Genomic DNA, 27,938 nt, shown 5'->3' on the forward strand with positions numbered 1-27,938 from the left:
TTGGGCTTGTTTTTGGCTTAATTGGCTTTTGAGTTGCTTGTTGCCTAGTTTTTGGCTTGTAGCTTCTTGCTTGTTTGGTATGTAGCTTGTTGCTTCTTTTTTTTTGACCAGCTCCCAGCAAGTGGGGGCAAGGGCGGGCAAGCAGGGCAAGGGGCAAGCAGAGGCAAGGGGTGAGAATCAGGGGTGCACAGTGGGTCCACCACAATCCCAGATTGCACACCGGGGGGAGGAGGGGGGGGAATGTAGTCACATAGAGCATTGGTGTTCTTAGGGATTGGCTTGTTTTGGCCTTGTTATGAAATGGGATTAACTTGATTTTTGGTTTATTGTGAAAGTCGGGGTGCTTATTTACCACGTGAAAGTTGGCAGCTGTGCACCTCTGCTGTGCCTATTTTTTACCAGCTGTCACAGTATCTCTCCTCTTCCCTGGATCTCAAATATTATGCAGGAAGTTATTCAGGGGCTCATTAAGCAGTAGGAAGAACCCAGAAACCCATTGCAAATGCAAAAGGAATTTGGACAAGTATTGGCAAATAATCACGTTACTTCTATCAGACGACCTCACAAAGGGTGCAGAAAAACTGTTGAAAAATGGAATTTGCACCAAATAAGGTGCATACTATCATCTCCAAATTATACACTTTGTATAAAAATGGAAGACCCCATCAGGAACCATAATTTGCTTGCCACCCAGAAGTGGACAGATCACCTCAGTGACCTGCACTGTTGGAAAATTGTGATCTGTAATTGGAACATAGCATTAGAAGGGAAACAGTAGAGGATGATTTCTGGGTAATGGGCTTGCTCCAGAGTTGGGGCACATAGTGGGTGTGGTCAAATGAGGGTTAGGGCAGAGCATTGCTAAGTTCCAGCAATCCCCAACTAGTATAATGTCTGTCATGGTTATAGTCAGCTGAGGTAGTCTGGAGCATATAACTAGCATTAGTTAAAAGTTTTCCCTGAAAATATTTTTTGAAGGAAAATTGGGGTTTTGATTGTTTAAAAATGTTTGTGGAATGTGTCTCCTTTCCTTGAAAATTTTCATTAGGACATCGAAAACCTGAACACCATTTTTTGTCCCCAAACTAATTTTTCTCTCTCTATTTTTTGGCAGCCACAATTATTATTTATTTATTATATTTGGCAGTTTATAGGTTAACTTTTTTTTATGACAAGTCAATATATCCCACAAAAAAACACCACTTCCTCAGTTTTCCAACCAGCTGTTTATAGAACTAACCCCAGCATTGGGGAGCCTCCAATGACTAATTTGCATCTCCCTCCCCCTGCAATTCCCACCAATTCTCCTGAAATTTCACATGATACAACCCTTCCTAGAAAAATTATCTTGGAAAGAAAAAGAGATTTATGAAGCCTGATTTTCCACTGCTTGACACCTTTTATAGTCATTTATACCTGTGCCGTGTAACATGTAACATACCACTGTTTTTGTGTAGCACCATTTTGCTCTCACTTTGCCCTGGTAAGGGCAGGGCAGTGGCGAATCAGACCTATGGTGTTTAAGAAATTCCTACTCATTGTCTTTTTGAGTACTTTCCTATTTTGGAACAATCATTCTACTGCCAAATGGGCTGCAGATGCCAAATGTATTTTGTTGTACTTGCTGAGGAGAGGTGCTATGTTTAGTGGGGTTATTTTGGGGGCGGGTGTTAGCAGGGGAATTCGGAGATACATGACAGAGTGTGGAATCGGTTGGCAGGCTTTGCCAAAGTGTGCACAGTAAGGGGCCCAAAATAGGGGAGGGGAACAAAGATGTTTGCGTAGCCCCTTTATGCCCTCAATCCTAAAACAGGTTGTGGCTAAAGGGTTGTTCCTGAAGCATAAGGGTGCAACAGAAATCAATCCTCCCACTTTTATCGTAAGAACAGTATCACGCTCCAGTGGCACATCACATAACTCTGATATATAACAGTGTGTTCTGGGACTATATTCCCTTCATCACTGTTACTTTGCGTAAATATAGACAGACACAGAAAGAAAAAGTGGCTCCCAGCCATGGCTCAAGGAACCTATGCCATAAATTGCAAAACCATATACAACTAAATAGCCAGCCGAACACAAAACTCCCTTCTCATTCCTCACCCCTATTTAAAACCACTGGCGGGAGAGGGAAGAAGGCACGTAGCTAGCTAATAGAGCTAGTCAGAAAATGGAATTTCATTGCATGCAAAAGTGGGATATCTTGACATTTGTTTTCATTCAGAATAGGAACAAAACATCCAAATTTCCCTCTGAATGTAAAATCTGGAAAATTTCTACAACACAAATTAAACATTTTATTTTGATAGTGTACATAATTCAGTTTTGATAATGTTTACACAATGTAATAGCTAAAATAACTATAGTAGATAACTAAAATATCAATATTCAGTATTAATATTAAAATAAAAGTAAGAATGAAATATTTCAAATGATCAAGTCAAAACGAAATGTCTTTCCTTTATTGAAACAAAAACGTTTTAACATTATTTAAACATTGAAGTAGACACATTACCACAGAATGTTTAGATATTGATGAAACTGCATTATCTAATGTAAACTGTTCCTTCAAGAATGCTTCTACCAGGTCCAATAGACAGACGGATGAAAGAACAAGAATTGATTCTCTAATGGTAATAAGGTATTAGATTCAAGGATCTGTCTGATAACTGAGGTAATGGGACCTGATCCTTGTTTACACTAGTCCTGTTTATGCCACTTTGACAGTGTAAAGGGACCTAAAGTGGAAGTAAATCATATTTACTGTAAATAAATTTACTTTCATGTTAAGGCCCCTCTGCACTGCCAAAGTGGCATAAAGAGCCATAGTGCAAATGAAATCTGGCTCAAAGTCTTCAGTTACTCCAAGCAGAAGTATTCATTTTTGCTTGTCCTTCTTAGACCAATATGGTTTATTAATTGCAGAGAATATTGTCCTCTCATTAGGGATATCAGTTCTTCACATTTGATCTCATTGTCACGTGCACTGCTTTTTCCCCTGAGAGTCTTTTTTTCCTGCCAACTCTTCTGGTTGTATGTACAGATGTTCATTGAGAGAAATAATAATAAATTTCATTACTTGCCTGCTTGAATCATTGCTGTTAAAATTCCTCTCATAACATTTTAAAAACCATTGTAAAAACTAAATTAAAATGAAGCAATTTATTTTTCATTATTAAAAATGGTATAATATTTTACTCACACCAACAAATCCTGCCATTTCTTGGAGATAAATGGTCCACACCATGAGGTTTTTCAAATGACTGTATGACTTCCATTGTCTTTTATTAAAGGTTGAGAGCAGGCTAAAGGCTGTCCAAGGATATCCAGGTGTATTGCTGTTATCTTAAAAGGCACCTGAAGGCTGCAGTGTTGCCTTGATTATCTACACACCTATAGAAAATATCTGCTTGATTTTTATGGGTGTGCTGAGTACAGAATCGTAAAAGAGACAATAAAGGCAGTCTCTGTGTGAGTTTCCCAGACCAGAAGATGAGCTCTGTGTGGCTCGAAAGTTTGTCTCTTTCAGTAACAGAAGTTGGTCCAAAAAGAGATATTACCACACCCACCTGGTCTCTCTAATATCCTGGGAATGACACAGCTGTGACCCCACGCATAGAGACTGTAAAAGGCAGATGTGGGAAAAGAAAACTACTGAACTGAGGATGGAAGCAAAGAAGCCATAGCTTGCTTACACAGTGTGATTCAAGAGAATGGAGGAAAATGATGCACCAATCTGGAGATATTGTCGGGGGAAGTGTGCACAACGTTCACAAATTATGTGTTTCTAACCAGAAAGATCCATCTTCTGGCAAGGATATTCAAGGAACTGATGCCAAAATCTTTGGCCATTATTATCTCAGAAGATGATTATAATATTTCAGAAATGTATGTGCTGTCTGTACTACTACACGTTTTATGAGAAAAGAGACGGAAGGCCAAATGAGGTCTCACATGGGAATGGACCACACGATTTTCTACGCATCCTGCTGGAGCGGGAAGGGAAGGAAAGGAGGGCAAGGGCAGACTTTATCTCGCCATCCTGTGGAGTTAACAGGGAGCATGCCCCCCAAAAACCTTTGTAACGCTACCAGGAACATAGGGTGCTCCTGGGGAGCCAGTGGCAAGCCTACCCATCTGCTATGGTTGGAGAGCAAGGAAAGAAATGGGAGGCTGCTTCTTGGGTCTCCTGATCTCCCATGACAGTGTGACTCCACTCAGCCTGTACCCGGCTCAAAAGAGACCTGTTGGGGTGGAGGGGAGCTGAACCTTATGGTGGGGGAATTACATACAGGATAATGTTGGCAAAGCCACAAGAAGAAGGATGCTGGATTTTCTCACAGGCTTGCAGGGTGATGATGCCACATAGATTGGCAATTCCTCAACCATACCTGTCTGCCTTCCCCAGCTATATTTGACTGCCCAAGATATGCAGAGAACACTTTAGAATCAGAGGATGCTGTTGCTGTCTAAGTTCCTTGCCCTCAATTGCCACACAAAATGTGTCCCATTTGTGCATTTATTTAACTTTCTCCACACCATTCAGAGTTTTTTTTCTGATGGGCAATGATCAGGCTCACAGAAACATTAGTACATTAGTATTTCCATGACAGATTTCTTCACCATCTTGAATTAAAATTTTGGAAATAACTTTTTTGAAAAAACAGTCATTTAACAGACACATATCTTTACTCATTGATCATGATTTGGAGGATCTGCCAGTATCACTTATGAATTCCGTGTGAGATTCTGAACTCTCTATATTGTGGCATATTTCTATTATGATAGGTCCTGCGCTTTCTCCTCTTGTGGGGGTTTCAGGACACCATTTCTTAGCCCTGAACTGGGGTATCAACTGTCCCACTAGTGTCTGAGAAAAGGGGAGTGGAGAGGGAGGGACCCAGGCCCACTCTCTACTCCGGGTCCCAACCCAGGGGCTCTAAGGATAGCAGTAAACCACTTGAACTAGGGATTCCTTCCCCTAGGCTACTTCCCCTTCTGGCCCTTCAGCTTGTGGGGCTTCCTGCCCTCTCTCCACTTGGGCCAAGTTTCTCCCAACCCCTTGTCTCTGTGGAGTCCCTCTGCTCTGCACAAGTCAGGTTTCCCTTTACCTAGGGTCTTGGTCTTCTGGCCCACCACAGCACTTCTCCAAACTGCTTTCCTTCAAACTGCTGTCTGCTCCAAAATCAAACCACTCTGCTTCAACTCCTCCAACTGTCTGATTGGCACAGTTTTTTTTTTAATCAGGTGATTGGCTTCATGTGCTCTAATTGGTTTAATTGGTTTCAGGTGCTCTAATTAATCTGCAGCAGCCTCTCTTCCCTCTACAGGAAATAAGGCTCTCATCATTCTGGGGCTTACATATCTCCCATCGATCACTCTCCTGTTGCCCTCTGGCTGTGCTATATCACAGTATGTACCTTCACTCAGCTGCAGTCTCCATTTTGAATGTGGGAGCTAGTTACCTTTTCTGTGGTTTCTTTCTCCCCATCTTGGGCTGAGGCCTGGTGTAGCTATACTGAAAATATAGCTTGACATAGCTAAATTGCTCAGGATGAGTGACATAGCTATGGCAATCTAACTCCACATCAATGGAAGAATGCTTCTGTCATCCTAGCTACTGCCGCTCTGGGAGGTGGACTACCTATTGTCACAGAAAATCTTCTTCTGTCACTGTAGGAAGCATCTACGTTATGGTGTTACTATAGTGGCATAGTGACAGCATCAGAGCTGTGCTGCTGTAGCACCTGTAGTGTTGATGTGGCCTCAGATTCCAAGGTTTAGTGACACAGGGCTGACAATAGCTGCTTGTTAAGGACTATAAACACCCGAATGGGCCTCACTTAGGGAGAACCAAAGAAAAATCTACCTCGTAGAGGAAACCAGTTCTCTCCAAATCCCGTCAACAGGGGGCCTGGAGAGTGGAAATTCCCCTAGCAGGATGAAGAAACAGGTGACCAAACCAGGTTATAAAAGGGCTCATGGGGGGAGACTCACAGAAAATGTGGGCCGCAGCTGATCCATTTGGGATCTTTAGTCATTTTTACCAGTTCCAGAAGAGGGAAGCTGCTATAGTAGCCTGATGAGGTAGGGATGAGCCCTTCCTATCTGGACACAGATGGCTTCCAAGGGAAGGGTGAGTTGCGGAGGGAACATTGTGTTCTGGAAGTTTGTCATTTTCTGTATAATCTGTACTCTGTATATTTCTCGTGCTTAAGTAAAGAGCAATAGTGTGTTATAATCCTGTGCAAAATAGCTGTGCTTTTCGTGTGTCACACCAACCACATGCCTCTTGAGGTAAACCAGAAGGGTCACTCCTTTAAATGGAGTTCTGGGATAGAGTGTGTTTAAGCCATGGGGAGAGTCTGAGGAGTTAGCACTGGTTCAAGGGCTGTACAGCTCTCAGGAGGGAGTACTAGAGAGAAGATCTATGCACCAAGAGTTTGCCCAAACAGGGACAGTGCCTGGGCTCTGTTCAGACTTTGAAGGCTTAAAATACCTGGGATTCAGAAGCTGGGTCCCCTCACAACAATCTGGTGAGTGGCCAAGAGGGGGGATGTTAAACAGGACTCGTGACACCATTTCCATTCGAGTTCTTTGAGATGCTACCCGGAAGTCCGTCAAGAGCTGGTGAAATAGGCTAGGATTTTGCAACTTGGATGCTGAAAAGTACCTATGTCCATATCTGGGCAGCTACAGTTTCAAGCACCTGATTTTTAGAGGGTGCTGAGCATCTTCAACACAGGAGTTGTGGGTTCTCAACACCTCTGGAAGTCATGCCACGTATTTATTTATTTCCTTTTGTGTTATTCACCCAGCTCTTGTCCTTTTGTTCCATGAAAATCTGGTAAGAAATTTTTCATCTTAAAAAAGCGAAGGCCCGATCCAAAGGCCATTGAAATCAATTGAAAGATCTTTCCATTAACTTTAGTAGGCTTTGGATCAGACCCTAAATAAACAAAATCCTGGATTGCCACCTATGGTGATAATGGTTCTTTGTTCTGCCCTTTAATGAGTAATGATTATGTTATGAAAATACTTATGCAACTTTTGGCATAGTTAGACATCGTATACTAGGCCTACTAGAGATGTATAATCTTAGGAACACTTAGATGGTTTCTTGGGTTGTGTAACAAATAATTATGGAATCTTGCTGAGCCTTGCTTTATTATTACAGGGTTTCAGGCTCTTACCCCCAGTAGCTCTGCATGTTTGTTAATATTTAAGCTATCTTGTAATTTGGGTAAGTAATAAGGATTTTTTTTTCTTTAATTTTAGCTTCAGTAACAATGATTGCTGGGTTGGAGTTGGGGGAAGAGTGCAGTAGATGCTAAATATTTTTGATGGCATATTGTAATTCTTTTTTGCTGATTATATATATATATATATATATATCTCCTATCCTCCATGAATTTGTCTAGATTTATATATATATATATATATATATATATATATATATATATATATATATATATATATATATATATATATATAAATCACTTGATGATTACTTGTTCTGTTCATTCCTTCTGAGGTACCTGGCATTGGCCACTCAGAAGACAGGATACTGGGCTAGATGGACCTTTGGTCTGACCCAATATGGCCGTTCTTATGCTCTTATTTTCTTAATGTGAAACAAAGGTCTTCCAAAGCCTCTAGTATTCTTATTTCCTAAGGAAGCAAATGATAAATCATTTGGAAAGACCTTGATTTTTTAATAAGGCAGCTTACGCAGCAGAAGAAGATAGTTTACCCGATTGAAATTTTTCATACATATAGATGGGCCCCTTTCAAATGCCAGTCTTGACTGATTAAAACTCTGTATTAAGAGCCTGAGCCAAAGCCCTTCTAAGTCACTGGAAAGACAATCACTGACATCAATGGTTCAGGCCCTAAAAGTACATCTACACAGTATTTTGGGCTGAGCAGGAGCAAGCCTCCCAGTTTGGGATGATAGACTTGGACAAGTGGGGCTCGCATTAACACTCTAAAAATAGCTGTACAGACAGCACTTCGAAGTTACAGGTCAGAAGCCCACCCCCTTCCCTAGGCTTCAGAGCTCGAGCTCCAGCACGAGCCACAACTTCAAAGTACTATCTACGCTGCTCTTTGTAGAGGTCAAACATGAGACCTGTCAGCCAGGCCTGGGATGCTCATTCCCATTTGTTCCAAAATGCTATGAGACACACTCTTATTGTTCAGGCAGAGAATATCTGCACTATAGACCAGTGTGGATAAAACAGCACTTGCTTCTGATGCCTCTGCTCTGTCCTGTTACACCTTAGAATCTCTTACCATACCTGGCCTAATTACAAGACACATCTTTCAGTTATTTCATTTAGACTTCTGAGAGCCTGTTACCTCTCTTCAGAACCGGACAAACAAATCTGTGTTGTCTCCCCTAGCATATCTCAATCAAAACTCCAATTTGATGGCAATTTAAAAACCCTTCTGCATGTCTCCAGAGCAGCCAAGGTACTGCCCAAGCATGGAATTTCTGGTGAGTGAGGCTAGGAGGCTGCTGTGCTCAGAACTCAAAATGGCCCAGATATGGTACATGGAAGGCTCTATGGATGGGACTTTCAAAATGGATCAATGTTAGCCTCTCAAGGGCCAGCCTGCAGTACAGCTGGTCTCCTGGTAAACTAATGAGCACAGCTGGTCTGATAGCAGCTGTCTGATTGACTGAGTGGCTGCAGGAGTCAGCAGGCTGATACTTAAGCACAGAAGCAGCAGCATGCTCCTTGCCTGTGGCTGTGCTTGTTCCTGTCCAAGCTGTCTCTGCCCCTGCTCTATCCTGTACCTGTTCCTGGCCCAGCACCCAGCTCTGTCCTGCCTTCTGACTTATGTCTCTGATCGTTGGCTACGTCTCCTGACTATGACTCTGGTTAACTGATGTCTATGACTCTGAGGTCATAGTGGACCACAAGCTAAATATGAGTCAACAGTGTGATACTGTTGCAAAAAAAGCAAACGTGATTCTGGGATGCATTAACAGGTGTGTTGTAAACAAGACACGAGAAGTCATTCTTCTGCTCTACTCTGCACTGGTTAGGCCTCAGCTGGAGTATTGTGTCCAGTTCTGGGCACCGCATTTCAAGAAAGATGTGGAGAAATTGGAGAGGGTCCAGAGAAGAGCAACAAGAATGATTAAAGGTCTTGAGAACATGACCTATGAAGGAAGGCTGAAAGACCTATGAAGGAAGGCTGAAAGAACTAAACTTTGTTTAGTTTGGAAAAGAGGAAACTGAGAGGGGACATGATAGCAGTTTTCAGGTATCTAAAAGGGTGTCATCAGGAGGAGGGAGAAAACTTGTTCACCTTAGCCTCTAATGATAGAACAAGAAGCAATGGGCTTAAACTGCAGCAAGGGAGATTTAGGTTGGACATTAGGAAAAAGTTCCTAACTGTCAGGGTAGTTAAACACTGGAATAAATTGCCTAGGGAGGTTGTGGAATCTCCATCTCTGGAGATATTTAAGAGTAGGTTAGATAAATGTCTATCAGGGATGGTCTAGACAGTATTTGGTCCTGCCATGAGGGCAGTGGACTGGACTCGATGACCTCTCGAGGTCCCTTCCAGTCCTAGAGTCTATGAATCTATGAACTCTTCAGCTTTGACTTCTGACTCTTGGCTCTGATGCTTGGCTTTGCTCCAGGAGCCCCTGCTTGGATTCAGCTCTAACAGGTATAAAAGTTAATCCAGGTATTAGGACAGACTGCCTATTACTTGGTTGCTGATATATCCTAACTCTGCTTCCATTACAATCATTACATTCCATTAAAATTCCCATTGACTTCAATGAGACTGGAGTTCAGGCACTGTTGAGTGCTTCTGACAACTCTAACCTATATCTAACTGAAGGCAATGGGAAGATGCTCCAGATCTAAAGGTCACATATAGCTTCCAAGTACTCTATGAAAGCCCAGGTATACCTGGCTTTTGAAATATGTAGCAAAGATCTTAAATCAGGGGCATAGCTAGATGAGACTAGCAGAAGTGGAAGTTTGAGAATTAATTGTGATGGTTCTCAGGTTACCCAGGATTGTAAGTCACATCAGTACCCTTTGCTTGCTTCCATCCCTGGGCAGTCTTGCTTGTGCTTAGTTGGGTGTTAGCTCCTTGGCACTATCAAACTGTTAGCACACAGGATAGTGCTTGAGTGGCTATATCAGCCCTTCCTTTTCCTGGCAGTTTAACAATAGGTGCACCCCACTTCTCAAATCCTTTTGAAGCTTTCCCGCTGATGCTGGCTCTTCACAGAATTATCAAGCAAGCTTGTATGATTCAATTCAGGATCAGCACTTTGCTTAATATCATAGCACTCAATTATATTTATAGTGAAAACAAGAATAAATTTGTTATCAAAGATTCAAATGATAGTGACTAGGAATATTGGAAACAAATCGTTATATATAAAATAGAACCATAACTCGCTTTCCTAGAAGGTATTGTGTTTACTCCTAGACTGAATAATCAACCCCTGGCTTGTTTTAACCCTGTGTGCTGCTTCCCTGTTGACTTCACATCTCTTTGGTAAGATTTGACTTAATATGTAAATAGGCATCCATTGTGTTGATTTACAAAGGTTAATTTACATCCTGACTCAAAAAAAGGTGAATAAACATCTGACAGAAAACCTGTTTTTCACCTATGCTGGTGACTAATACTTTGATACATATCTAAGAACATATTTTCAGTATGTATACATAACTCCTTACTTAGTATCTGTACATATATTTCACAATTATATTAATAACTAGCATGACACTGGCTTTCATTTGAGAACTCAGACATTCTTTGGTGAACCAGAATGTACATACCAGACTCAGAGTTGTAAGTTAAGCATATGCTTATGTGCTTTGCTGAATCAGGGCTAAAGTAAAGGGTTGCTGAAAGACAAGAGGGGCAGATGGGTGTTATTCAGAGTGGTTACATGGTCAATTTCACCCTCTGCACACCCACCACTGCTCAAGAAAGCAAAATTAGGAGAGCCTCTCACGTGTTCTCTTATTTCAATACACAGTACTTCTTGCCATTTTAAACCGCTGGTGCCCTTTTTTGCTTTAAGACCAAAAATCGAGCCCTGCAAACCCTTCTTATGCAGTAGCCCTCATTCAAATATAATAGACTTTAAGGGTACTCCTTAGGTTAATAAAAATACTTTTATGAGTAAGACTTTGCAGAATTGGGCCCTGTGTTTGCAGTTCAATCATGTTAACACTATAACCTAGATTTCCTTGTTATCATAATATAAAGTTTCTTACTACAGGAGGTTTATTTTTTTTTATTGAAGACCTCTATTACTTACACTTTTCCTGACTATGTAAGTTCAGACTTTTTGGCACATGCTGTATGATGACATGCCAATAAAGAGCCACAGGATTTTAATTTGCAACTAAAATAATATAAATGTATTCATAAAATTTCTTGTAATTAGATAAAATAGCTCAAAGATTGCAACTGTATTTTAACAATGTTTCTACCTGGCTGCCATTTAGAAAATATTTAATTCCCTAAAATTTGTTTTATTATTTTTCAGGAAGAAGATAGAAACTATAGAGGAAACTGATCATTGGATGCAAGAGCAAAACCACAAGGAATTCAGTGGCACTGCATAATAATCTTGATTTTGGTATTTTGTATAGGTGGACAGAATAAAATCAAGTTACAGATGTTGAATCAAATAAAAATAAGATGAAAAATAGTATTTGATGTTATTAGGACCATCTTTTGTACTCTTTACATGAGAACATTCTTTAAGGAGGCACTTTCAAATGAAGGCAAGTATCTACTATTTAAATATAATCAAATATCTCCTATATGTACAAACTGTAGTACAAGTCCAGTAATCACAACAGGAGGCTTCTTAAACTGGGTTGCCAATCAACCTTCTTTTGTTAGTGTATATGCATAACGTCTAAGGGCTCAGCTCTGTCCTCCAATGATCATCACCATGTTGTAGCTATCTGTGTAACCTGAACAATAGCCGGACTTACATGATCAGTGGAAATGATACATATGAATTCATTGAAGGTTGAAATTGAACCCTTAGGGCTATATTTTCAAAGCTTTGTGCAGTGATGGGAATGTTTAAGTTGAACCCTTTAAAATCTTTTCACTGGAGACTGATATTCGGTCAGAGGGAGAAGAACACACTTGGGTGTTTGCCAGGCTCATAGACACCCCCATTTATCATACAGGAGAGGGATGACTTTCCTCTCTGATGCAGGATAATTATAAGCTTCTGCCATTGCAAAAAACCAAATCCTACAAGACAGACCATGCCTATGGGCATGATTCTCCACTGCCCTTCACCTTGTGCAACTATTTAAATCTATGCAAAGGGAGTACAAATTGGGTGTAATACGCTACCGAATTACATCGGTAGCATTTTACATCCATTTAACACAGATGGAAATGTCTACACAAGGTTTAAAGCAGAGGCCAATCAATCCCACAAGGGCTAGTCTAGTATAAGTGACCTTAAAGTCTATGTGTCTATGTGTGTGTGTGTCTATAAGAGGAGCAGAATTTAACCACTCAGCATCAGAGATTTTTATAGTATTCAGCCCTTTGAAGCAGTAAGATGTTATCCAGTTTAATATAGCAATAGAAAGATTTCTGAAGCGGATCCTATTTACTAAGTATGGGCCATATTCTCACTTTATTTCTGGAGTGGAACTTTTATTGACATCTAAGAGAATGCTTTACAGAGACTGATGGGAACATTTGACCCTTATGTTCTTGAGAGACATTCTAGTGAATGTCTCCACAAACCAAACCAAGATCCACAAACCCGGCAATCCTGGACGCCCCATCATCTCGGGCATTGGCACTCTCACTGAAGGACTGTCTGGATATATGGACTCTCTACTCAGACCCTATGCCACCAGCACTCCCAGCTATCTCCGCGACACCACTGATTTCCTGAGGAAACTATAATGCATTGGTGACCTTCCAGAAAACACCATCCTAGCCACCATGGATGTAGAGGCTCTCTACACAAACATCCCACACACAGATGGAATACAAGCTGTCAGGAACACTATCCCTGATGATGCCACAGCACAACTGGCTGCTGAGCTCTGTGCCTTTATACTTACACACAACTATTTCAAATTTGATGACAATATATATCTCCAGATCAGTGGCACTGCTATGGGCACCCGCATGGCCCCACAATATGCCAATATCTTCATGGCCGACCTGGAACAACGCTTCCTCAGCTCTCGTCCACTCACACCCCTTCTCTATCTACGCTACATTGATGACATCTTCATCATCTGGACCCATGGGAAGGAGACTCTGGAAAAATTCCACCATGATTTCAACAGCTTCCACCCCACCATCAACCTCAGCCTGGATCAATCTACACGGGAGGTCCACTTTCTTGACACCACGGTGCAAATAAGTGATGGTCACATTAACACCACCCTATATCGAAAACCCACCGACCGCTATGCCTACCTTCATGCCTCCAGCTTCCATCCCGGGCACATCACACGATCCATTGTCTACAGCCAAGCACTGAGGTACAACCGCATCTGCTCTGACCCCTCAGACAGAGACCAACACCTACAAAATCTCCACCAAGCATTCTCAAAACTACAATACCCACACGAGGAAATAAGGAAACAGATCAACAGAGCCAGACGTGTACCCAGAAGCCTCCTACTGCAAGACAAACCCAAGAGAGAAACCAACAGGACTCCACTGGCCATCACATACAGCCCCCAGCTAAAACCCCTCCAACGCATCATCAAGGATCTACAACCCATCCTGGACAATGATCCCACACTTTCACAGGCCTTGGGTGGCAGACCAATCCTTGCCCACAGACAACCTGCCAACCTGAAACATATTCTCACCAGTAACTGCACACCACACCATAATAACTCTAGCTCAGGAACCAATCCATGCAACAAACCTCGATGCCAACTCTGCCCACATATCTACACCAGCGACACCATCACAGGACCTAACCAGATCAGCCACACCATCACTGGTTCATTCACCTGCACATCCACCAATGTAATATACGCCATCATATGCCAGCAATGCCCCTCTGCTATGTACATCGGCCAAACTGGACAGTCTCTACGGAAAAGGATAAATGGACACAAGTCAGACATTAGGAATGGCAATATACAAAAACCTGTAGGAGAGCACTTCAACCTCCCTGGCCACACTATAGCAGACCTTAAGGTGGCCATCCTGCAGCAAAAAAACTTCAGGACCAGACTTCAAAGAGAAACTGCTGAGCTTCAGTTCATCTGCAAATTTGACACCATCAGCTCAGGATTGAACAAAGACTGTGAATGGCTTGCCAATTACAGAACCAGTTTCTCCTCTCTTGGTTTTCACACCTCAACTGCTAGAACAGGGCCTCATCCTCCCTGATTGAACTGACCTCGTTATCTCTAGCTTGCTTGCTAGCACACATATATATACCTGCCCCTGGATATTTCCATTACATGCATCTGAGGAAGTGGGTATTCACCCACGAAAGCTCATGCTCCAAAACGTCTGTTAGTCTATAAGGTGCCACAGGATCCTTTGCTGCTATTCTAGTGAATATTGTTCTTGGCTATTTATTCTTGCTGTACATGGGATAGACACTGGGGTTCACTTTTTTAAAAAACAGTATGAGGCAACTTAAAAAAAAAGGACAAATTCTAATTATGGTTTTCCTGCAAAGAAAAGTCCATACTGCATTTTAATAACTTTACACACACAAAAAAAAAGTTTGAAGACCTTGAGTTTATGCACTTCCACAGCTAGCTTCTAGTTTCCTCACAGTTGCAAAGGACCACTGTGAGTTTGAAACCATATTTTTTACAAACGTTTTGCCTATGTTTTAAATAACACTTTGAATTATTATATCTGAATGTTTTGCAAATTGAATGTACTTTTTGTTATTTTTGTGTTTCACTCATCTTCGTGCAACAAAAATAGAACAGTTTGTTTTTCACCCCCTAGTTAGTTTCACATTGCTGTCTTGCAATGAGACAATGTTTTGGTTGCAAGTACTATAGTGGAATGTTTAAAAGCAAATTAAAAATGGTTTTCTTTTAATAGAAATGTTCATCATTGTATTTTATTAATATTAGATTCTAAATCTTGACAGTGTGGTCCCAAAGCAGCAAAGACTTAAACACACATGTAATTTCAAGCAAAGGAATAGTTGCCCCGATCCTGCAAAGATTTATGCACATTCCTAACTTTACACACGCTGAATAGTTCCATTGACTTCAGTGAAATTACTCATGATGCATAAAGATAAACATGTGCTTAAGTCTTTGCAGGATCAAGGTCTCAAGGATACGCATGTGTGTTAAACTGAGGGCAGTTTGACTTTGCGGGGCGTCAGTAACTTTCTGTACCTTGCTCAGGGCTCTCATCACCCATTGCACTCAAAGGATTCACTGTGCCCACAGTAGAAGATAAAATATCTACACCTCAGTATCTGAAAGTATGAATCCATCAATATACCTTTCAAAAAGTACTGTATATGGCAACACAAGGCTGGTTATTTTCACACATGCAGTTATATAATAAATATGAACTCATATAAATATGGTAACTGAATTGAATTGTTCTTGGATTGCTTATCCAGTTTTTTTATGGGCCATATACCACTCTGATCTAATTGATGCCAATGCAAATTGCATGTGTGGACTTAGGCAAGTATATGCCACTTTATTAGTCACGAACTACACAGAATATGGAGAAGATGACTATTAATTGGTTTATGCATATAAAATTCTCCTGGGAGCGTCATTAAATCCATATGCTGTCCCAAATGTGGTATTTTGCATAATCTCTAATTTCAGCTGAAATACATATAAAATCTCATAGGGAAGGGTGCTCCAATCCGACCTTGACTCTGAGGAGCTATGTGTGTTTAGCTCAGGGGTAGGCAACCTGTGGCACGGGTGCCAAAGGCAGCATGCGAGCTGATTTTCAGCGGCACTCACACTGCCTGGGTCCTGGCCACCAGTCCAGGGGGGCTCTGCATTTTAATTTAATTTTAAATGAAGCTTCTTAAGCATTTTAAAAACCTTATTTACTTTACATACAACAATAGTTTAGTTATATATTATAGACTTACAGAAAGACCTTCTAAAAATGTTAACATGTATTTCTGGCATGCAAAACCTTAAATTAGAGTGAATAAATGAAGACTCGGCACACCACTTCTGAAAGGTTGCTGACCCCTGCTTTAGCTTATTCATGCAAGGGTCTGGAATAAGTTGAACTCAAGAAATGTTATATAATATGCTTCTTTCAGACAATTAAATGTGAATGAAAGGGAGGATACGGGTAAACTGTTGGTGAAGCCGTGCTTCATGTTTTGGAATCTTTGAGCACTAGCATGTTAGACGTGTATCTATCCTGATATACTTTTGGAAGGCTGGCAGAATTATGACAAAGCAGTTTGTCAAAGAGATGGCTCCCAAATGCACAGAATGTTATATCAGTGGGGCAGAATCAAGCCTTGGTAGGTTTTAAATCTCCTAAACCTTATTTCTGAAAAGGTACCAGGAGGGTTAACCTGATATCACAATTCAATCTTAATTTCAGTGTTCATGAGATTAGAACAGATATCGGTAGCTAATCATTCATGAACAGGGCTCCCAGAAGAGTTTACTTTAAAAAAAATAAAAGGGGATTTCAAATAAAACATGTGGTTCAAATTAAATACAGACAATTATTTTGCTATTGACATATTTGCTGAAGAGACACTTCAAACATTAAATAGTGTTGCTATTAGGACAGGTTAGAATCCAGATATATAAGGTGGCATTCAACTGTCTAAACCACCCTTTCTCTTCCTGCATTCCCCTGCCTCATGCACTATGAACATTGCAACTTCTGCAACAAATGAAGCAGGGGTCCTAGCAGACAACAGTGTCATTAGCTACAAAATCCCAATTCATTTCCTGAGCAGGTCCATCCTGTGCACTGAATAAGCCAGGGTCCCTTGGAAAAATAATGTGATCATGTAATTAACAACTGTATCCTAATATATATGCTCAAGGGGGCTGGATTAAGATTTCACAGAAACCTAGATTCTGGCATTTTCTAACTTTCGAGTGCTTTACTGTGCAACCTTATGTTCTTTTAAATTAACATATTATGAGAATATGTAAAATGTAGCCAACTATTACTGAAGCCATCGTGTGATCTTGTATTTAAGACAACTGGCTGCAACTTTTATTAATTAGTGTAGAACAAACATTAGCTCAATGGTTACCCAGCCCAAACCTTGTCCCTGTAGGCCAATATGAATCAGTCAGACCAAAAGTCTATCGGCACCAAACCAGTGCCAAGTGACTCCTGAGCAAATCAACCCACAAATTGCTCAGTCTGCTATTCCCATTTGAAGAATCAGGCCCAACTATTAAAACAATCCCAAATGTGTACATGAGTGCAAAGTCATTTCTCCCATTTTTAAATTAAACCATAAAAGTTGATATCCCTCATTTCTCACTTTAAGCCTATAATTCCAGGGTCTGCAAGGAACAATCAGTAAGTATTCCAGGTGGGCAAGGAGAAAACATAAGTGCTAATCAAGAGTAACTCAACTGATGTTGCAGGAGTTACCCTGGTATAAAAATGCTTGTGAGATCAAAATCAGACCTTTATTTTTTAACCGGCGCTGTAATGTCACTAGACCTGAATCATTCCAATAAACTTGAATCCATTATTTCTGTCCCCACAGATAACCTCTGAAGGATGATTGGAGGGAGCCTTGCTCTCAGCCACTGAAAAGTACAAAACTGGGAAACTTGTCACTCCCAAAGAAGAAGGTAAATAATCAACTCCACCCAGGAATTGGCAGGATTCAAATCTAACAATTCCTGGGAGCATCTGTCATATTTCTCTCCTATCCATTTACCTGGCTGCAAAAGATTTGGAGATTGTCTCTAGTCTCATGGGTTGTTGTAATAACATGGAGGCACACATTTGCCTTGTTTTAATCATAGCTAAAATAAGGATTATAATGTAAAAGATCTTTAGTGTATGTGTTTCTGCATCTTTATCTCATATTTCAGAGGCTGAAATATCTGAAGCTGTCTGAGCCATTCTTAACAGAGCTGCAGAAAGGAGGTCTTTATCCTCTTCTTGGTAAAGCATGCTGGGAAAGGGAAGGAGTCATGGGCCTATATAATTAAGGCTTTTCTCCCTCTCAGAAAGTGTTTGGGAGGACACTATTAAGAAAGAGTACAGTCCTGCTTTATTAAGAAGGGCCTCTGAAAAATACAGGTAGGAACTGGAGCTATTTCTTCTGCTTGATCAATACTTTTATTAATGTGTTGTTCTGAAGGGACTATGGGGAGGTATGTTGCTGAGCACTTTGGGGTATGTGTCTATGTGAGATCTGTTGTCAGATCATAACCTCTCCATCTCTGTTCTCATTTAACCTATTTGTCCTTCTGTGGTGGAGGAGAGAGGCAGGTAGCCTGGTATGATGATGTGGGTTATTCATAAAATGCCAAGCATCTATTGTGCCTTATTACCAGACAGTTATAGACAAACTGGACAGAGTTCAGAGAAGAATACTAATGACTCGAGGGCTTCTTGGACTGACTTAAAAGGAAGAGCTGCTATATATATGTGCAGTTTTGCTAGGTGACTAACAGAGAATCTGATGATAACCTACAAATCTTTGTTGGATACATATGCTAAGGAGAGAAAATAATAATTTTTTAGCTTGATACAATGGGGTATAACTATGTTGTAACAGGTGCATGTTAGTAAGGTGATGATGGCTATGTAAGTACCTAGAAAGATAGTAACTGTTTAAAATTAAGATGGAATCTTTTTTTAGGGTGAATCTCAAGCAATATTTCTTGAAAACAAACTCAGTTAGGCTGTGGTGTGCTAACTATAGTTTGGAATATTTAAAACTAGGCTAGATATTGTCTTGCATAGTTTCTACAGTTATTTACTATCCTGCACTGGAAGGAGGATGGATTAGATGATTCTGTAGACCTTTCCTGTTTCTAATTTCTGACTTTTATTGAAAATCTAGAGGCAGTTACTTTCACAATGAGATACTAGGACTTTCAGCTACAAATACTGTAGAAGGAATTAAAGTAAATACTTCCCTGTAAAAGGCCTATTCCAAGAGGCCATAGGTTACATCTGAGACCTTTTTGAAAATCAAGGTGAAACTACCTTTCCAACAACACATCGTAAAAAACTCTAACTCTTTTAAAATAACTGGCATCTCACAGATCATAATATACATTGATACAAATACAAAGGAAATTATAATGTATCAATCAATGTTTGGCTGAAAGTTTAGGCTCTTTAAACAGATAACTATAAACTGTTTTACACAACAGGATTTTGTCTAATTAAAACATCTAAAACTTTTCCATCGAGTGACGTAGTTTAGGATTGATTAATGGGACTTGAGCTCCAGCATTGTATTGACAATGTGACTTGGATTTGGTATGATAGCTAATGCTAAAACAAAAATTAAGAAAGAAATTGGTCACACCTTATGTTAAGGGTACACTTAATTTACAAAGGATTAATAAATGACTGAAAGATACAACACACCTTAGTAGGTATTATAGCTAGTTAAGTACATTAATAGGAGTTGAAAGCAATTTATTAAACTCTTAAATAATCAATTAACATTTATTAAAAACACTTCTTACCCTTCATGAACTACTCAAATGTACACTTAATATAAAGTGTGAGTAAGAAATTGATATGACAGAAAATGCACAAGAGCACATTATATGACACAGTATATGAAAAGGTTCTACTACAGCAGGAAAATAAAGATGAAGGTAAAACTTTTCAAAGGCACCCAATTGCTATAAGATCACAGGGTGGAATGAGGGATTGTGCTTTTCTAGATGCATGTGCATCCCACTGACACTAATGGTTGTGATATTATATATTGAGGGAGGTGAAAATCTGACCCTTTGTTCCTAAAATGAAGTTTTTAGATGCATAAAGATTAAGACTGGTACCTGGCGGGATCCGCCAAAGCTCCTAAGAACCTCTCTCATGGAACACTTATGAGAGTTAGAACCCTACTGGGATTGTCTAAAGCACCTATCTGTGTCTTTAGCTGTCTAAATATCTTTACAAATCTGGTTCAAAGTGCAGAGTGTACAGCTTACAGTAGGCCAGAGCCCACTGCTCCTCATTAGTATATGTCACAACAAGAAACCAATATCTTGGTGCTGCAGTGCAAAAGTCATGACTCTGTGCATTCTCATGAACCTCATTTTTAGGCATACTTTAGCTTAGAAGAAGAACAAAGGCCCACCGTATCCAGATACACCAAGGTGGAGCATCATAAAATAAATAATACCTAATGAAAATGGAACAGAATGCCTACCTTGTGGAGTAAGCAGACCTGCAACTGCATAATGAAGCACCACTTGCAGTTCTTTTGGAAGGGACACAGCAGCAGCTCATGAGCTCAATGACAGACTAATCTTACAACAAGTCCTCAGCTCAGGTTGTCAGACTCATAAAGTAATCATGGATAGGTGCCCCTGGAATGCATAGTTTGAGACACTGGAGAGTATTATCCAAAATGGCCCTTTTTCTTCAGAACATGAAAGAGATGGATCCAAATTCAGCCCTGGTATAAGAGGGTATAACTGTTGAAATCAATGAAGTTGCAGCAGGGCTATAATTAACCCTGTTAAACTAAAAGCTGTGACTACCTCATGGAATTGGCATGAAGGTTTATCTTTTTACTATGATTTTTATGGTCGCTGTGTGAGCTGGATAGGGCTTTAGGTGGCTTTAACAGCAAACTCAACAATGCTATACACCTTTGCTCCAATGAACAAACTTGACTCTTAAAATATATCCTGTTTTGTTACTCCCATTGAGTTCAATTGTGCATGATTCGTCTCTCTTCTTACTGGGGTGAAACTTCTGGTGCAGAGGCCCTACACAAAGCTGTGAGGCCACTTAGGCTTCCCATTAAGGACTGAGTCCAGCTGCACTTGGGGTTCCTTGGAGGAAGAACTGGTGAAGCTCCTTTTTTCTGGGGACAGAGATGGGGTGATTGAGGGTTGCATAAGGCAGCATTTCCCAAACTGTGTTCCATGGAACACTGGTGTTCTGCACGATGTGAATATGTGTTCCGTGAAAGACTCTTGCACTTGATTTTTGTACTACTTTACACAAGCTTTCTAGTTAGAAATTGTTAGTTCAAGTTATTTTAAATTTGTATTTTTGCTTTGTTTTATAAAATAAAATATATTGGAGCATAAATAATGCAATTTTTACTTGCAAACCAAATGACTACAAAATAATATTATAAGTGTTCCGTAATGGGCTACAAAGTGTTCCATGGCCAAAAAAATTTGGGAAGCCCTGGCATAAGGAATGAAGATTCCTGGTGTGGTGTAGTGCGTTGGTCCAAACTACCTCTTTTTCATGCCAGGAACTGGGGAAGAAGTAGTAGGAATGACAGGGCAGAGGGCGAAAAAGAGGGAATCTCTGTCAGGACACCATATAAGGTGAGCTGAAGTAGCATTCTTGGAATGGCTCAGCTGCCTGGTGGAGGATTACATCCTCTTCTACGCCTCTCCAGTATATTTATGTGAAATCCAGCTATTGCTGCTGACTGGAAGATTGGATTTTAGCTTAAGGGGTTAGCTGACACGTGCTGAATTGAATCTTGTTAAAATCTCTGCACTGAGCTCAGTCTCGCCCTTGAATAGGGTAACTAACTTCAGTGGGGACTTTCAACTGGGATACTTAAGTGAGTCCTGGGTGTGGACTCAGGTCCTAAATGTAAAAAGATTATTTAACTCAGCATACAGTGCTATGAAGAAAATTTTTCACCATCTTAATTTATTATTCCATCAACAAATGTCTTGTATAAAATGGGATCAAATAACTAGATGAAAATAAGACAGTCAAACTATCTTGGTGAGATCTATCTACAAAGGTTATGAACAAAATGATTTGCCTCCACTTAAAATAGGAGTATTTAGTTTAGTTGTATTGTACCCTGCTAGGGCTCAGGTTTCTCTGTATTGTTCAGGTTCTAGAAACCAATATGCTGCTGACATCCATGGACACTTCTGAGGCATATGTTTCCTCCTCCTGGTTGAGACATGAACAAATACCTGAAATAGATTTCACCTTAACCCAAGGAGTCATAACTCACAAAAAAGAATAATCTGTGAAGCAGGATGTGCAACTGTATTGATCAATGGAACTAGAAAGCTGTAGTTTAATCCTAAAGACCTGAGAAGGCACTCAAGATTCTTGCAGGTCATTGTGTGCCAAGGGGAAGGTGTGTGTGTGCACTCCATGCTCAGGCAAAATTCTCATTGCCGCTGAAGTCATTGGGAGCTTCCTCTGAGCATGGAGGGCAACTGATCTCTAGGAGCCCTGAACTCCACCCACACTCAACAGAGCCACTCAGATAACTTGGACAATGTGAACTCTTACCTATAGGGCTAAAAACAGAAAGGGGGAGGGGGGAGTTTTGGCTCACTGTTGGTGTTTCAAATATCAAAAGCAAAATGCATTTGTCTCAGTTCTGTCATCCTGATTTATTAGGAGCTCAGAATGACATAGAGTGCAGACCTAAAAAAGCTTGCTGTTTTGGGAAGGGCTCAGAAAATGTTAATTTGCTTGTTCCACACAAAAATGTAAAGTGTCGGTTCTCTGATTACCTGCTTCTGGAAAGTGTTTGGACAGGTGCTGTGTTTCAGTAGTCATCTTTCACAGCTGACAGGCTTGATTTACAGTTGTAGACCATAGATTTCCCTTCTCAGCTCTGGTTCCAGTGCTGTGTCTGCCAGGGTTTGTCAGTAGTGCACTACAGGCAGGAAAGGCTGCATCTCGATTGAGGAGTAGCTACACTACCTGGATGAGATTCTAGCATACAGGATCGAAATGGAAAGGGGTCCTTAAAGACCTACAGGCTCCTCCTTGAGGACACAAGACTGCTTCTGTTTTGGGTATTGGAGTGTCCTTGTCAAACTCTAGTCACATTAGTAGTAGTCTTGTTAGTCCCATTGAGTTTAATGTGATTCCTTCAGTTAATAAATGGAGCAGGATTTGGCTCACTACATCTCAGGTCCATTTTGCTTGGGTCCACTAAATCCTCTTATAAAATCACTTTCCTCTAGTAACTAATAAGCAATCAACCTAATCAGTTACTTAAGCCACACACACAACCTTTAAGAAGTGTTTATTGTGGGGAAAAATATTTCCACTTAACTGAAACTAACTAAAATTCTAAGTGGCTTTTTCCATTTCTGAAGCAGAAAGATGAAAGAATGTAAATATGGGGAGACACATTGCTCTGAAAAGGGCCCGATCCTGCAATCCTTACTAAGCAAAACTTCCACTGTTATTAGGAAGCAGGATCCGGCCCAGAGACTTCTTAAATTAGTAAATATCAGAATGTTAATCCCATATTGTACTAGGTTTAAAATATCTTGTGGGAATCTCTTTTGAGTCTCCCATGCTGTTCATGCATTCTAATTTGGCGCTTGCAAATTACCACCTGGATTTTCAGCTAAAATTACCTGGGGCCCTGGCAGAACCCTAGTATTCCTGGAAAAAAATCTGAACAGGTGAGAATTTGATGGGGAAAAGTAAACTAAATCTGCCAGGACTGGTGAGGCTACAATTACCAAATATAATAACCATTATTCACAATTCTGAAATGCACAGAGGCAAATCTGAAAAGTTGGTATTCATCTAAAGGATTGAAATATTTGAAAGCGCTTTTGTAAGTCTTTAAAATGATATCCTTTTATATTTCATTCTTTCTTTAAAAATTGTGATCTTTTTACAAAACAGGATTTTAAAAAGTGTTCCATCTGGTTTGATTTTAAAAATACTTTAATATTTTTGTTTAAATTGAACCATAGTCATATCAAAGTACAACTAGTATACCCTAAAATCATCCCTAAGGGTAGGCAAAGCAAGATGTTAGCCCTGGTCTAGAGACAACTAAATTCTCGATTTATTTATTTTTTTAAAGGGAAACAAAAAACACAAGCTCTAGCAAAAGGTAGATTATGGAAAGGCAGTTAGTAATTGTATAGGGCTTTGAGGATAAAATGGTATTTAAATGCAAACAATTTTATGGAAACCAATTCCTTTAATGGTTGATTACTCTATACATTAGACACTGATGATCTCTCGCGATGCTCTTATGGATGTTACGGTTTGAGCTAAAACGCATGAAATCTGCATGGACTTTATTGAAATAAGTAAGCGTTTTCGGTTTGAGATTGTTTAAGGCAACTAACAGAAGGCTTCCTTTTCTGCACGCATTTTTAAACTATTCTGCAAATTGCTCTGAAGAAAAATGTAACGAATGGTAAATGGAGTGAGGGAGATAAGAAAATCCAGAGTCAAAATATAAATAAAATACACTCCCGATTTCAGTTTATTCACCTTCCGTAAATACGAGAAGTTGAAAACGGATGTGGCGGGAGTGGAATACCACTTTCCAGTTGTTAATGCATTCAGATTAGAACTTTTAAACTGAGTTTCGCAATGCTGTTAAAATCATAATTAATTTAAAAAAAATTGCACCTCTTGCTTTTCTTTTCTTAGGGCTTTCCTGACAAGCCTTGTATTTAAAGGGAGTGTGTGCGCGCGCGCGTGATTTTATCAGTAACCGAAAACACATCAGGAGGAAAATGTAAGGAGGGGAAACTTTGCTTCTACCAGAAGCAGTTACAATCAAGTTGAACTAACAACCTTCCTGAAACAGCTTTCGTTTGTGTAAGGAGATGAGACAATAGGATTAAGTTTCATCTCTGTCCTCTGAAAAAGGTACCGCGCAGAACTCTTTTTAACGAAGCAAATGTTTAGCTGGCCCTTATTTCCAAAAGATTATCTTTCAAGGCTCAGTCCTTCTGAAGGAATGAACATCAGCACTCGGGAACACTGTTTGACACGAGGAATTAAAGAGTTATTTCAACTCTGTAGCTAGCTGTTTTCTCTGGGCTGGGAAGCATACTTCTTTCAAAAGGAAGAGAAATCCGCCTGACCCAAGTCTCAGTCAACAGGAATGCTAATACATTTCTGTACATCACACATCTAAACGCTAATGGGCACCAGGGAAGGGGGCTGACAACAACCAAAGTCTCTCCCAAAAATGCAGTTGAGCCAAGTGCTCTCCTTCAAGGTGAGGGCTTACCTACCTCTGCAACCTGCTCACTTTCTTTCTGTCCACACAACTTTTCTCTAGCATGTTTACAGGCTTTCCATGAAGTCGGTATCCATCCCCTCCCCGCCCACCTGTCTTACACAGAGACATCACGCTGTTCCTGGGGGAGTTCTTTTGCAACTTTTATTGGAAAATAACCATGGCGCCTGAGATTTTGTTTTTTTTTTTCGCCCATAAAATAGTCACGCACAAATATACAGAGAAAAAAAAATCGCTCCTTGCTTGCCCGTGGTCTTATCTCCGAAAACACAACTCAGAAAACAGACGGAGCACAGAAAGAGACCACGGCTGACATTTCATTGAACCCAACATAACGATATATATATTTTTTAAAAAGCTGCGACCTGTCGTGTTAAAACATTTGTTTTAGTTTAAAACGTATAAATAAGTCCCCCCTCGTGAAATGCTAGGTGCTGTATAGGGGGTTTATTTTGGCACAGTGATGCATTGGTTTGGAGCAGAGAAGTGACCCAGCAACCTCTGGCACCTTTTCACTCGCCCAGCCCTCCCCTTTGGGTGCACAACGCATCCCAAACCCGTAGTGGGACTCAGCCTGACGGAACTGGTTCCCTGGAAAATGACCCATGGCTTTGCGCAGAGAGAAACCAGCCCGAGAGCAGATCAGGCACCTGCCTTAAGCCACGTACTTTCCCCAATGACTAAGAAGCACTTTGGCCCCTTGCGAAGTCCAAATACAAAGCGCCCCACTTCGGTTTGGTTTGGTTAAAACCCCGCTTCCCCGCCCCCCAAGGCACAGTCACTTGTCTCGGGATAGAACGCGCAGAAGCCACAGCCTCGTCCTCCTCCCAAGCCCCCCGCTCCACGTGCTCCCCACCTCCCCCGCTTTGCCCCCTCCTGGGGGAGGAGGGGGGCTCTATTAGGGCAGGAGGCTCTGGAGGGGGCAGGGCGGGTAAGAGGCCGCGCGCCCCGTGGCTGTGTGCAGCGGGCCGGGCAGCCGGAGGGGGCAATAGAGCGGGGAGCCGAGCAGCGCCTCGGCAGGGGAGGGGAAGAGCTGGGGAGGCTCCGGCGGGAGAGGGGCGCTGCCGGCCGTCAGCGCCTCCCTCCTGCGCTCCAGCGCCTGGGGCCCGTAGGCGTAGAGCGGCAGGAGGCCGCCGCCGAAGAGGGAGCCCAGCGGGTAGGGGGCGGGCGGCGCGGGCCAGAGCGCCCGGCCCGGGGCGGGGGCGGGGGCGCGCTGGCAGGGCCGGCTGAGGATGCTCTCGATGGCGAAGGAGCTGGAGAACTTGGAGCCCGGCCTGGCCGCGGCGGCGGCGCCCGCTCGCCCTTCCTCGGCGGGGCCCGCGGCGCAGCTGCACGGGGCTGAGGAGCAGCAGCAGGGGGCGGCGGGTGCCGGGCGCGCGGGAGGCGGCGGCGGCGGCGGGGCGCGGCTGAGGCGCTTGCGGCGGCGGCGGAAGACCCCGTCGGCGAAGGTGTACTCGCTGCTGGGGTTGAGCATCCAGTAGTTGTCCTTGCCCCAGGGCCGGGCCGGGTCGCGCAGCACCTTGACGAAGCAGTCGTTGAGCGACAGGTTGTGCCGCACCGAGTTGCGCCAGCCGGTGTAGGCGCCGCGGAAGAAGGGGAAGCGGCCCATCAGGTAGTCGTTGATCTCGGCCAGCGTGAGGCGGCCGCCGGCCGAGTCCCGGATGGCCATGGCGATGAGCGCGATGTAGGAGTAGGGCGGCTTGGGCCGCCGCGTGTACGGCTTCCCCTTGCCGCCCTCCGCGCCCGCCGGCCCCTCGCTGCCCGGGCTGTTGGCGGCGCAGTCCCCGTCCGAGCCCAGCTCGCTGTCGCCCGGCGCGGGGGACGGGGCCCCGCTGCCTTCCTGGTCGCTGCCGCCCAGCTTGTCCTCGTAGCGCGGGGCGAAGACCTCCAGCTTCATGGCGCGGCTGCCGCCTCACCCTGCCCCGGCCTCTTCTCCCCCCGCCGCCAGGCTGGGGCTGCGGGCGGCTCTAGGGCAGCCCTAGGAGCTGGGCTGGGGCGGTGGCTGGCTGATTTGGGGGGGCGCCTTTCCCGTTGGGAACAGTGTGTGGGGGGGGCTCTTGTTTCCCCCCTGGACAGCGCCAACGGTTTCCTTCTTGGCGAGCAGCGCAGGCTGGGGGTTGTTCCCCCTTCAGCCCTAGCAAGGAGCAAAGAACTGGGGCCCGGGGGGGTTGCTTGGAAGTGGGGAGGGCTCTTCCCACTTGGACAGGTCCCTGGAGAACAGGGTACCCCGCCCCCAGTCGCCTGGAGAGTAGGTTACTTAGGGGCAGGGAGGTCTCTCTCTTTCTTCCACCCCTCTGAGATTTCTCTCTCTCTCAGGGAGATGCACCGTGTCCTTCCTCACGGCTTTCACTTTGGTTGCTCCAGGTGGGAAAACCAACTAACCCCAAGTCAGTCGGAATGGGATGGGTAGTTCTGCAAAGTCAGATCCTCTCAAAGTTTGATCTTGGCCCTTCTTCGGGAGAGGTTCCTCATGTTACTGTGCACAGCTCATCAGTGCAATAAAAATGGAATACATTATCTCTAATGATGTCGCAGTTGCTCCTCTCTCTGTCTGTAGTTGCTGGTGCTCCTGTGTCAAGGGACCTGGTTTCTTCAGTCTTGAGATTCTGAGCTGAGTTCTTGCTATAGCAGTGGGAGCAGCCAAGTTATTATTGTTATTAGTATTATTGTCCAGTCATTATCTCTCTCTCTCTCTCTGTCTCTCTGCACCACTTTCAGACAGCCTATTATAATACTTAGGCAGCCGAGGAGA

At 42.3% G+C, this 27,938-nt stretch overlaps 2 protein-coding genes across 3 annotated transcripts in view; one reads left to right on the forward strand and one right to left on the reverse strand.

The window, feature by feature from the left end:
- Positions 1-11,763, forward strand: part of LOC127044943 (uncharacterized) — a 32,266-nt gene extending 20,503 nt beyond the window's left edge. For both annotated transcript variants that reach the window (XM_050940263.1, XM_050940264.1), the window contains one exon: positions 11,543-11,763. Coding sequence is in view for 1 of the 2 variants with exons in the window: in XM_050940264.1 (XP_050796221.1) it covers positions 11,543-11,621 (79 nt within the window). In the remaining variant the exon portion in view is untranslated. The remainder of the gene's footprint in view (positions 1-11,542) is intronic.
- Positions 11,764-26,084: 14,321 nt separating this feature from the next.
- On the reverse strand, positions 26,085-27,554 carry FOXQ1 (forkhead box Q1). Its single transcript, XM_050939760.1, has one exon. It carries the CDS (start codon positions 27,081-27,083, stop codon positions 26,085-26,087), a length of 999 nt encoding a protein of 332 aa, XP_050795717.1. The 5' UTR covers positions 27,084-27,554.
- Between the last annotated feature and the right edge of the window lie 384 nt (positions 27,555-27,938).

This window comes from Gopherus flavomarginatus, chromosome 2, assembly GCF_025201925.1.
Source record: "Gopherus flavomarginatus isolate rGopFla2 chromosome 2, rGopFla2.mat.asm, whole genome shotgun sequence".
Lineage (NCBI taxonomy): Eukaryota > Metazoa > Chordata > Testudines > Testudinidae > Gopherus > Gopherus flavomarginatus.

What these genes read in the sequence shown, in the direction of transcription:
- FOXQ1 (XM_050939760.1), bottom strand. Translation starts at nt 27,083, where the DNA reads ATGAAGCTGGAGGTCTTCGCCCCGCGCTACGAGGACAAGCTGGGCGGC.